Here is a 13,540-nt window from a genome sequence, read left to right as displayed (position 1 = left end):
TGAATAACTGATGATTATGTCAGTTAATGAACTCTTCCAATAGTGATTCTAAATTCCGATATCCTATCGGTATACTGAAGATTCATGTTTCTCTACCTGTTAAGATTATCCAATACATCTGAATAATATCTGTAAACTCTGGTGTGTTCCCTAATCATATAAATATTTTATCTGATTTCTGACTTGAATTCTGTTCTGATACATTACCTGAATTCTGTTCTGATTTCTGATCTGGATTCTGTTCTGATATCTTATCTGAATTCTGTTTTGATTTCTGATATCTCCGTTTACTGACGGAGAAATGTTTTATCTGGGGGGTTTATTGTTGGAGGAAGATTATCTGCAGGCTTCTCGGCTGTGTGCTCAGAGCCTTACTGGTTGTGCGGGGTGTATGGTTCCGGGGAACCTACACAAACAGATTGTGAAAGGATGGGGATGTATATATATATGTTTTAAAAAAAACTATATTGGTTTTACGGGAACACACTAGAAAACCTATTATGAACTCCTGAACTCAATCATCCGAAATATTTATCTGAACTGAAAGCTCATTGTCCGTTACCACCTGAAATATCAATAGGATCTCTGCTCAACATAAAGATCTGTAAATATCTGAACCAATAAGGAAAATATGTTTATCTGTATCTGCACGTTTTTCAGTATCATCTGGTAGTTTTGTATTACTGAGCTTTTCGAAGCTCACTCTGTTACTCACATTTTCAGGTTAAAAGAATCGTACCAGTGCGGTTATCGACTTCAGTAAAGGAATTCTTCTGGCGCTGTTTGCAGAGTACGGTACATGTGATTAGGGGGCATATAATTGTATTTTGATTTATATACGAGTCTGGAAATCTATTTTATTTTTAAATAGTGACAACTGATTTTATAAGTTACATGTTTCAATAAAAGTTTTAAATTTTTCGCTATTTTTACAGTGGGTCGCTCCGGTGGCCCAAATGTGACACCCCAGATCGGATCTGGTTACCCTTATCGGTCTGTGGGGGTTACAATAAAACCAAGATTCCTATCCTTATCATCTTCCAAATCATATCACCGAAACCTTATCTTCATCCATAAGTCAAATATGAACAAATAATATCTTAGTTTATCGATTTGCCCTTGCAATTTCCAAAAATTACAATTCAGTCACTTTAATCAAATGATTCAAATTAAACATGGAATTAAACCATTAAATATTACTTTCCAACATTTTAAATATGTGAAATAATATTTTTATTTCCTTATTTTCGTGACCCATTTGTAATTTTTCCAAAATTACATTTTGGTCCCTAAACTTTTCAAAGTTTATACTTTATTCACTAAAGTTTACCAAATTTATAATTTGGTCACTAAATAAATCCATTTATGTAATAAAATTCTTTTTGGGAAAATTACCACTTAATTCCTTAAACTTTTCCCAATTTTCTACTTTGACCATCAAACTTTCAAATTTTTCATTTTGGTCATTATCTAAATTTTTGGGGTATTACAAGATTCGTGATTTATTTTCCAGCCGTTTGTAACTCTTGTAATTACTCTTGTAACTGGCACAATAAAAAACTCATTATTTGTTTTGAACATAGTTAAAAAGTCATCCAGATACATCCAAACATTCATAGATTTAAATTCCAGAAACTGACTGCTATGATTTTAATTATTCTGAAATCAAACTATAACTAATTAATCAGATGTTACCCTCTAAAATTTTAAATCGAACAGACCACTATGTAACATATAAATATCAGAGAAAATTTCTTTTACATTCTTTATTTGCTCAGAAAATTCTCTACAAATTTTCTCCAATAAGATAGTATTCGCGAGGAAGTGTCAAAGACACGTATTGCCACGAGCCTCGGCTATGTACACGAGCACGAGCCGAGATGAGATGGAAAGAAGGTGGCGGCTGCGTGCGATATGGATATTTGTTCTTTGTCACTCAACAAGGGAGGGAAGAATGAACACTATAAATACACAAGCCAGTGGTATTTCCGACTCAATATGGGATAGTGTTTTACGCATTACCAACATTACCCAAATAATGCGAAAGAATTCTTTCGAAGTTGAAAAATAACCTTTTCAAAAGAACAATAGTGGAATTAGTTGATTAAGCACTAGTGAACATATCTTGAACTTTCTAAGATAGAGGTAAACTCATAACACAAAATTGACCCTTTCATCCACCAAAGTCCTCGATGTGTAAGGTATATATATACAAATTTATATTTGGCCATCTTACCTTAGAATTTCAGTAAGTGTACTAGAAAAATAGCCCAATAATTTTTATAGAATGTGGCTAATCCTTTTCACTTACGTAGGTTATTTCATCAGGTTTATCTCAACATAAACCACCCTAAAATCGGGCTATGAAACAATTAAGAGCCTTTTACAATAGCTCAACCTCTCAAAGGTTATGGTGATTTTCTTCAAGTTTTTTATAAATGAACCACCCAAACTCTGGGATAAGAAATCATTAAGAATAAATATTCAACCTCATTAATAGATGAATTTGATATGTCATTCTCACTAGGACCATCCAATCTTTTGGATTTGAATTCATTAAGAGTTTTCATAAGACTCAACATTTCTAGCGATAAGTTCATCATGTCCTTCTCAATTAGGACTACCCACTCAACTCTGGGTTATGAACTTATTAAGAATAGATATTTGGCCAAAGTCAGTAAATTTATCAAGTCTTTCTCACTAAGACCACCCAAAGCTTGGGCTATTAATTTATTAAGGGCAATTAAGCTCGTCCTATGCAAGTACATTGTTCGTCATAGGGATAGGTTGGTAAATGTACACTATGATTCTTTCCATGGTTTCGTTTAACCACATTGAACTTAGATAACTAAGTTGGGTATCCACCATGAATTTCTTAACCAATAGGCTTTAAACCTATCCCCCTCGATGAATTTAGGACTAGTTTCCTATTTAACCCTTTAGTAAACGGATCTGATAGGCTCATTTCTGACTTCACATATTTTAAAGAGAGTACTCCATTCCATATTAAGTTTCTAACAGATTCATGCCTTGTACGATTGTGCCTCTTCTTACCATTGTAAGCTTGGTTCTTAGCCACACAAATCACAGCTTGTGAATCACACAGTAGGGAGACTGGAGGAGTCGGTCTTCCCCACAACAGAATTTTTGCTAATAAACTCTGACTCTACAGTGGATCGAGCAATACAAGTTTGCTTTGCAGACTTTCACGAAATCGTTGCTCCACCTAAAGTAAAAATATACCCACTCGTAGAGCTTACCTCATCGTTATCAGAAACCCAGTTGGTGTCATAATATCCTTCTAAAACCACAGGATAGCCAACAAACTCTAGTTTCCAATCCATCATACCCTTAAGATACTCGAGTAAGCGTCGAAGAGCAACCCGATGTTTACCACTTGAGTTATGAGTATATATACTAAGTTTGCTCACAGGGTAGGCAATATCAAGCTGTGTATAGTTCATTAAGAATATTAGACTCCCAATTATTTTAGCATATTCTATTTGGGAAACGCTACTTCCTTTATTTTTAAAGAGATGTATGCTATGGTCATAAGGAGTTCGAATAGGGATGACATTAAAACTGACAATTTTTTAACACTTTCTCAATATAATATGTTTGATTTAAAGAAAATCTCTTTTTTATTTTTGGTAACTTTGACTCCTAAGATTACATCGACTTCTCCCAAATCTGTCATCCTAAATTTAGTGGATAAAAAACTTAGTTTTTTAATGGAATAAATGTTAGTATTGAAAATCAACATGTTATCAACATATAAACTATCGATGATGCAATCAACACCAAACATCCTTGAATACACGCATGTATCCAAACCATTCACAACAAAACCAAAAATATGGATAGTTTTGTTAAATTTCTCATACCACTATTTAAGAGCTTATTTGAGGCTATAAAATGTCCTTTTAAGTTTGCACACTTTACCTTCCATGTAAGGTGCCTCGAAGCCTGGAGGTTGATCCATAATCTCATCATTCAGATCTCTATTCAGAAATGTAGTCTTTATATCCATTTTATGTACTTGCAACTTTTGAATAGAGGCTAATGCAAATAATGCAGGGATCATTGAGACTTTCGTTACGGGAGAATAAGTATCGAAGAAGTTTATGCCAAATTTTTGAGTGAACCCTTTGATAACTAGCATTACCTTGTATCTTTGGATATAACCATCTAGTCTGAGTTTCTTCTGGAAGACTCATTTTTTGTTGATAGTTTTAAATCCTCTAGCCAACTCAACCAATTCCCAAGTATGATTAGACATTATTGATTCTAGTTCATCATTGATAGCATTTTCTAGTAACTAGCAACAATGTATCTTATAACTTCCTCATATGTCTAGGATCCTCATCTAACAGAAAATTTTGAGCTATAGGATCAGATATGGAGTCTAAATCATTTATCTCGTAAATAAAGAAAGTTATGAAGTCTGGTCCAAAAGAGGTTTCAACTCTTTGCCTTTTACTTCTTCTAGGGTTTTTAGAGGAAAAATATTTTCAAAGAAAATAGCATCCCTTGATTCACAAATAGAGAAGTCTTATAGAAACATGAACTTGTATGCGGCACTGTTTGTAGCATACCCTATAAACACTACATCAACTGTTTTCAGACTGATGGTGGACTTCTTAAAGTTTGGCAAACCCACTTTATCCATACACCCCCACACTTTCAGGTATTGCAAATTTGGAATGTAGAATTTCCACAATTGATAAGGAGTAGAATCTAATTTCTTGTACACACCTCTTTTAAGAAATTTGATCCTTCACCACCTCTATTGGATCTAACCCATTTAATTCTCTTATCTAACTTCTTCTCAACTTATTCCTTATAAATAAGAAAGAAGTTCTCAACTTCATCTTTAGTTCTTAGGAGATTTAAATTCCATAAACCGACTGTCACTTGTTACCCTCTGAAAATTTAAATTGAACAGACTACTATGCAACCTATAAATATTAAAGAAAAATTCTTTCACATTCTTTATTTGCTCAGAGAAATTTTCTCTAAAATGATAGTATCCATGCGTACATATCAGAGCCGAGCCAAGACGAGATGAAACGAGATGGCGGCGGCACGCGAGATGGCCCCTTGTTCTCTATCACTCAACAAGTAAGGGAAGAATGAACACTATAAATACGCAAGCCAGTGGTATTTTCCACTCAATGTGGGATAGTGTTTTATGCATTACCAACATAACTCGTATAATTTTTAGATAAGATATTTCCAGAAAAAATTGTCTCCAGCCAAGAAATCCATATATGGTGAACACTTGATAATGCAGAAAAAAAGCCACAAGATTTTTCTGATAGCCATTGGGTATCGTCTACAGAGGACATAGAAAAGTACCATTCTCTCTTTTTCTGTCAAAAGATCATAAGATTAGACTGGGAATAACCTTGGTTGTTTGTTTGTTGTCAGGACCGGGATTGTTATCAGTACCGAATAGTGGTGGCTATTGGTGTGGTTAGTCCTTGCCGAAAAGCTGTTGAGGTGTGGTTGGTGACCTTTGGCCTTAGGGTTGTGTTGTTTCCTATTGGATGAATTTATTTTCTTTCTTTGATTGAATTTTAATGATTAAAAAATTATTTATTCCACATCATAATATCGTTAAAAAATTATTGGTAGATGGGTAAAAAAATTCAATGTATAAAGTTGAGTGAGTTAATTGAAAAAAATGAAAAGTATAATAAATAAAATAAGAAAAATAATAAAATTTATTTATTAAATTTATAATTTATTCTTAAATATTAAAATCTAAATCATTAAAGATTAAATTAAAATAACATATTTTTCAAAAACAAATATGAACGCCTAAAATGGGTTTAGATTAATCCTTTATTAATAGGACAAAATTGAATATAATATAAAACCAACGTTTGGAGAAGGATAAGCCTTTAAAAAATCTAAAATATGTTAACATCATATAGGCAGGCCTATGAACAACTGCACATGTAGCTCTTGTTCTTTCAATTTAGGCTCATGAACCTCCACATACTTTTTTAGGTAAAATGAAGTGGCTCTCAAAAGATAATACAGCTAACGTTATCACAACATCATATTCAATAGTCATGAGAAAGTGGGATCCTTGGTTACATGCTGCAAACCTTGCTAAGTTACTCACATGCAATGCCGGATGTATTATTCTATTTTCTGTTATTTGTATGCTATTCATTTGAAATTTTATTTGTGTTTATTTATACAAAAAAATTTATATTATTAATACATATATATCTATTTTAAAAAATATTTATATATAAAATCTATTTATATAATGTAATTTTTTTAATTTTATAGTTTTCTAGAATTATTAGATGAGTGAAAATATACTATTTTTATCGAGAAGATGAAAATAATCTCAATCATTTATTTTTATTCATTCAATCATCTTTAAAAAAATATAAAACTATTTTTTTGTCTCAATAGTTAAAGAAATATTGTTCTCCCTTGAAATTCCGAGTTCGAGCAGTTACATTTTTAGAGTGCAATGATTAAGAAAGATTATAAACATATACTATTTTATAATCAATTTAAACTATTAAAAGAATAAAACTAAGGGGTTGTTTGGTTCACGGAAAATAAGATTATCTTTGGGAATAATATTACTGGAATGTAACATTATTATGGGAATGTTGTATTACCTTGGTTGGTTGTTTAGCATGAACATAAAATTATAGTGTTTGATTGGAAGAATATAAGATTACTTGAATGCATATTTTACCAAATTATTCTTGTGATATATAAATATTAAATTATAAATATTTGAACGAAATTCATAGAAATATTTTAATCATTATATTATCTAATTTTTGAGAAAAATATATTTAATATATAATTAGTATATTAAACTTATATTTTTAACTAATTTTCATAAGTATCATATTTATTTACGTAAAATATAATATAATATAAAAAGTTAATATTATGATCTCGATTGGACAAAGATATTATTTTTTAATATATAAGATGTATTTTTTAATAATATAAAGTTATATATTATTTTAAATAATTACCTTTTTACAATCATATTATTTTTCATCTCAAAAAATTATAAATAATTAATATATTAAATATTAAATAAATTTAAATACTAAATTTATTAATGTTTTACTAAATTAATTTTTATATATTAATTATTATATTTATAATTTTGAATAAAGTATAAAAAAATTAAAAAATACCATTATAAAGAGAATTCTTAAGTCTAGGGATATTATTGTCAAAAGTGGTGGGAATTGTCTAATACCTAAAAATTTGTATGTAATGACATTCTCGCTATTTTGATAAAAAAAAATGCTACTATTAGAAAAAGATTATTCCCTGATAATAATATTTTTCGTGAACCAAACGTAAAAAATATAATTCTGTAAAAAAATATTCTCTTTGGTGATTTTTTTTGAACCAAACGTCCTCTAAAAGTTTTATGCTAAATGTAAAAGAAAAGTGTACATATATAAGCTCACGCTGTTTCATTATTTATATACGTATAAGCCCACGCTGTTTCATGGGATGCATGTTCAATATCCGAAATAAAGTAGGACATTTTGGTTCAATTTCCGGAGTCAATTGATTGGTCTCTAATGTGTAAACACCAAACCCTCAATTTTGCCTTTAAAGCAAGCCACTGGGAGAATAAAGTTCCAACAACCACCCAACCCTAATTACATGTCCACACTAATGCAAGTTGCTGATTGCGAAATCCCAATCAACCAACACCAAGTGGAGAATTTTTAAAGCCTAGACCACTACTCACATTATGTGGCAACCGGCATCAAGACCTAAGGGAAAAGAGAAAATAAATAAGGTGATGAAGATTATGAATAATAAGACAGATTTAGAGAGTGTATTCTCTGTATGATGATTTCTTTAATGTTGGTGTAAGATTTAAGGTGAGATAGTTATTTGTACATTGATAAGTTAATAGATCAAATTGTTAGATAGTAGATTTAATTGGTATATCACATGACTCTGTCTGTGATAATATCAAGAGATTGTAACTGATCGATTGATATCGAAATTCGAAGACTTTAAAAAATTCTGAGAACTTCAAGATTCAATAGAAAAAAAATAACAAAGTGTAATTTTCAGAGGAGGTCTAATGGAGGTACAACAAGAACAACATTCATTTGACCATAAAAAATATTTTCCTACTGATCCAAAAAAAAGGCTAAGACTATAGGATCAAACTTATGCAAGACTTAGAACCCTGTAATCAAAGCCAAATTGATACATATACAAATCGAAAACCAAATCACCTCTTAATGGATTATCGTTATCTCTTGAAGTCTCAAGATTGAACATTGCGTATGTTAAGAGTGTCAACATTTATTATATAATATCTTAAGTAATCAATAATTACGGGCTGAACCATGGCCCTTGGTAGTGATAGTAAATGACAAGCATGTTGAGAACTGAATGTGAAACAATTGACCAATTTCCATTGGAGGGAGAAAACCACTTCATATGTCATAGTTCATATGGCTGATCCATCATACCAGAAACATGCTTATGTTAAACCCAATTCAGAAGATTGGACCCCAAAATAGAATTACCAACAAATGAAGTTCTTCCAACTCAGAAACAAGGCTGACAATGTCAATCATAAATACTAAACAGCAGATTAAGAAATTTAATATTGCAAGAACATAAAGAACGGGGAGAACTTCTTCTCCCAATATTAAAATGAATATTATAAGATTACAAACAGGGGAAAAGTGAGAGAATTTTGTTCTCTTAAACCACCCCTATACCAAAAGAAAAAAAAGAGAGCATCTAACCCTTTTTTTCCTCCATTGTTCCTATACACAATCCAATCACTGTTTCCTTTTCTCCAAATTCGATTCTTTCCTTGCATGAAATCTGATAAAATCCAAATAAAAGCAAGCAAATATAAAGAACAATTCAAAAGAAAAAGGAACAAAAAGAGCCCCACCCATGTTCATGGCAATTTTTTCAACTTATTGTCAATGTGTTGTGACCTTTGACCTTTTCTTTGCTTCACTGTAAAGCACAACACCCATAATTGTAACACCGAATCCAGCCATCCCCATCATGGTGACCGGATTCCGGAAGATCATAACCGACACGAAGGCCGCCACCGCAGCTTTGCCGTTGCCCAAAACCTGCAGGGTAAGTGCACTTGTATGCTTGGTGACCAAAAAATTTGCCAGATTCACCAAATAGGCCACCGTAGCATTCCCAACCAACAAGTAAACAATGAAAGCATCAGTCCTAGCTTTCTCAATTGTAATGCTTGCAATGTTCCCTTCGATATAGAGTGTAAATGGTAACAAAATCATGGCCGCCATAGGCGCCATGTACAACAACAAGTTCAAGGAATGCAGCTTCTCAGCTTCACTGGTCAACAATATCCCTTGAACCACAGACTTCAAAGCACGACCAGCAGTGGAACCAACGCAAACCAAGAACCCAAAAAGGTTGAACAATGGCTCGCTGTTACTAGCCAACACAATCCCGAAAACCACAGGCAAAAGCGCACAATAAACCTCGGCAGATTCCTTCTTGCAAGTGATTAAGAAGGCGAAAATCGCAGTGAAAAAAGGGGTTGTCGCTCCAATAGCTTGGTTAAACGACACCGGAATGTACCTTAAAGAAGTGTTCCCACACACCACGGAGAAACAGAAAATGGCACTCAAAGCGAAGATCTTGAACAACTGCTTCCTCGACACGATGTGTTGCCTGGGAACTATTTCGAGGAAGTTTATGGCTACGTAGCTGTATGAGGCGCATGAGATCATGTGAAGCATGGTGAGGAATATAGGATAACGGTAGCCATAGAAGCTGAGGAGATACTTGTTGAGTAAAAGGACCCCAATGTTGGACATGAACCATGACGCAACGATGAGGGCCGTTAAGAGGTTGGGAGAGAGACGTGATCCGACGGTGTAGATGCTGTTTCTAACATCGCCGGTTGGGGTTGCCGGGATGTCCAAAACTTGGTGGTCGGAAGTGGCTGTGGGGTCCAATCTTGGGTTGCTCATCCTCCGTGTTGTCCATGTTTGCGCTTCCACCATTTTGGGTGTTTCAGGATAACGGTAAAGACTGTAGCTTTGAGCTTCGAAATCTCAAACTTTTTTATATTGGAGAGGGTTTCTCTCTCCAAGATTGAGTAAATGACAAACAAAATAAAGTGGTTCCTTGGCTGGTTAGATCTGAAGGAGCGATGGAAGAGTGAAGAGGATACGTTCGTTATGAGGATCTGATCAAAGGGTGCAGATTTAGATTTGAGAAATGGAGAAATAAGAAGCGTTGGACGGGAAGTAAGCGCTAGAGGTTAACGTTCCATCTAGTCTAGTTATGATAAAATAATTTTTTTTTGGTTTTTCGAGTTGATAAATCATATTTTACAACTTAAAATTTATTTATTTTTGTTTAAGTAGAATTTATAATACTTAATTCTAGTCTAGTTATTCGAGTTTATTCAAATTGTTCGAGTTTCTGTTTAAATTTAATTACAAATATTTATAATATTATGATAATATTTGATTTTAATATAATGATTTTCAATAACCATATACAATACATATATATTTTTCATATGTGATATACATATAGTATATATAGTCGAATGATTCGACTCAAACTTAAAAATTAATCTATTAAAAATTAATCTATTAATTAAAAAATTGAATTTTTGAATTTGAAATATTTTCGAGTTGAGCCGAATTTATAAAATTATGACTCGAAAATAATTCTAGTCGAATTTTTTCTGGTAGAGTTAAAAATTAATTTTTTAAGTAGAGCCAAGTTTTACTTAGGGGTGGTACCCGAAATATCGGGTACCCGAAACTTTCGGGTCACAATAATTCGACCCATGACCCAGCCAGTAAAAGGCAGGTACTCGTGAGTCGGGTCCCCATAAAACTCGGGTACCAGCATTTTTTGGGTCCCAGGTACTCAGTTTATATTTATTTTATTTTATTTGTTTAATTTATATTAATGTTTTTAGAAAAATTCACATTGAAAAATATAAAATTTAAAACTTAAAAATTTATAATACATAACATAAACATAAAATTTATTAATTCAATTTATATTTTTTAAAATATAAAAAATAAAATAAAATTATAAAACTAAACTTAAACTAATTTAAGATTAAAATAAATAATTTTAAAAATAATTTAAATATTAAGGTGAAATAATTTGAAAAAATATATACTTAAAATGTTAGGGTAAAATAATTTTAAAATTAAAAACGAAAAATCTAATTTAAAATAAATTAGTAATAAAAATCGACGGATACCCCGTTAAGGATAATTTTGTGACTCAGACCCGACCCAAAAATCACCAAAAATAACAAGTTGGGTACCTGACCCACAAAATCGGGTATTTATCTCTAAAATACTCGATAATTTTATATCGGACCGACAAGTCAACGGGTCAACGGATTAAATAATTCGAGTCTAATATTTTTGAACACCCTTAGTTTTACTCTCCCTTATTAAGCGTATTAGGGAGAATAAAATAAACAAAGTATAGGTTAGATATCCTCCTTTAGATATTTGACATTGTTTCTGGTAATGGATTCGCACCAAGAAAATAAAGACTTTTGTCTGAATCTCATATTTTATTTTATTTTTATATGGTTTAATAATAAAAATAAGTATCTAAATTATATTTAAAATTAAATTTTGATGTCATTTTTTTTAAAAAAAAATAGGTGTTTATTTTTTTCTATATTACACTTTTAGGTGTCTACCGTCAAAAAATCATTAAGTGACATATGTCATATTTATATTTTTTATTTTTAAATAAATTATTTTTAAAAAAATATGAAAGTGACATGTATTATTTAACGGTTTTTTAACGATATGCATCTAAAAGTGTAACAGCGAAAACATTGCACACTTATTTTTAATGAAAAATTCCTTAGCCACCAAAAAATCAATTTTAAGTATATTTAAACACTTATTTTCATATTAAACCTTTTTAAATTTACTTAAAGGGTAAATCACGAATATAGTACCTTAATTATAAAACACTTTTTAGTTAGCCATAAAAAGTTACAAATTAATTTTTGAATATAGAAAGTTACAAAATAAAATTTTTAGACAAAAACTAATGTGACAACTAATAAATTGGCATAGGAAAAAATTGTCTCTCGACATTTAGACTTTATTTTAGTTTAATCTTAATTCTAACAAAATTAACCTCAAATATTTAAATATTATACCGATTTAATCCATATGAACCCATTTTGTAAAACTTCAAACTCAATTCAAAACGATTGACGAATCAGAAGGTACTACAATAGATCCCCAAGAAGACCTATAATTAAAATTGATATTAATTTTACTTTAAAACTGTCATTTTTCATCAAACAAATCCAAGGTATTTTAACTAATCCAAATAAACCAAGTTAAGAAAGTTATTACAAAACCAAAGCTTCGTTAACTTAAAAAAAAATACAGACCCAATATTTCAAAACAAAGTTTACAGAACAAATAATATTGAGGGTCTTGCACGAACCAACTTGCTTCATTTGGTTAAAGGAATCATTGTTGTTATCGAGTACCAATGACTACAGTAGAATGATTGAGCACTAATTGTCAAATGACTGAGACTATTTAAAATATATATTACTTTGTAATTACCTTAGTCTAATTAAAAAAAATTGAGGCTCTTATTAATATGTAGGTCTGACGAGAATTATGATTCTTTGATAATTTTTTATGCTGAAACTCCTCAATATATAGTGTGCCTCTACTATACCACTTGAAGTATATAAATCTAAGCAGACTAGCCATAATTTATGAGCAAACAATTCAAGGCTTTCATCATTAAGTAATTACTAGCATGGTATTATCAAGTGAAGCATGAATAAAACAAGAAGTAATACAATCAATCAAGAATTTAGGACTCGCATATTTTACCGTAATCATACCATTATTTACCTAATCATAATTGTTACTATTTACTTATTTACCTTTGATAAGGCCATTAAAGTTACAAGTAATATTACAATTATGGTTAAAGATATTGCCCATGGAGATGTAAAATAATAATCATAATAACAACAACAAAAACAACAACAGCGTCACTAAGATCGCTATTCCATACAATTATGCCACTAAGGACATTATATATTGATTCTTTTATTATAAGCTCAATTATGGAATAATTTTGCATCTAACTCGTTAATTCTTATTTATTATAGTTAAATACGTTTAATTAACCATTCTTTAGTGCTTAATAAGTTTAAGATGATAAAAAGAACTAATTGGATTTTTTCCTCAAAAAATAAGGCCTGAGTATCAATACCTTACTAATGTTATCATCATCATGCCATTGATATAAATATCCTAGGAAGGTATTGCTACCAAATTTAACTTCGACTTTTGAAAACAGAAACTCTCATGATCAAGGTACTGATACCATACCCCTGGTATCAATATCCTAAGGCATGTATCAATACATTAAAATGTTGTTTGGTTCACGGAATGTAAGATTGTCTTTGGCAATAAGATAACTGAAATATTGTATTACCTTAGGAATGTTATATTATCTTATT

General features: G+C 31.1%; 1 protein-coding gene across 1 annotated transcript; it reads right to left on the bottom strand.

Annotated features, from left to right (window-relative positions):
• Positions 1 to 8,655: 8,655 nt before the first annotated feature.
• LOC120139815 (probable sugar phosphate/phosphate translocator At1g12500) lies at positions 8,656 to 10,238 on the bottom strand. Its single transcript, XM_039154943.1, has one exon. It carries the CDS (start codon positions 10,041 to 10,043, stop codon positions 8,973 to 8,975), a length of 1,071 nt encoding a protein of 356 aa, XP_039010874.1. The 5' UTR covers positions 10,044 to 10,238; the 3' UTR covers positions 8,656 to 8,972.
• Between the last annotated feature and the right edge of the window lie 3,302 nt (positions 10,239 to 13,540).

Source organism: Hibiscus syriacus, unplaced genomic scaffold, assembly GCF_006381635.1.
Source record: "Hibiscus syriacus cultivar Baekdansim isolate YM2019G1 unplaced genomic scaffold, ASM638163v2 tig00002237_pilon, whole genome shotgun sequence".
NCBI classification, from domain to species: domain Eukaryota; kingdom Viridiplantae; phylum Streptophyta; class Magnoliopsida; order Malvales; family Malvaceae; genus Hibiscus; species Hibiscus syriacus.
Note: the sequence above shows the minus strand (reverse complement) of the source record. Positions and strands in the feature narration are given on the sequence as shown.

Bases quoted from the DNA above. Each gene is read 5' to 3' on its own strand.
- LOC120139815 (XM_039154943.1), bottom strand. From the start codon at position 10,043: ATGGTGGAAGCGCAAACATGGACAACACGGAGGATGAGCAACCCAAGA.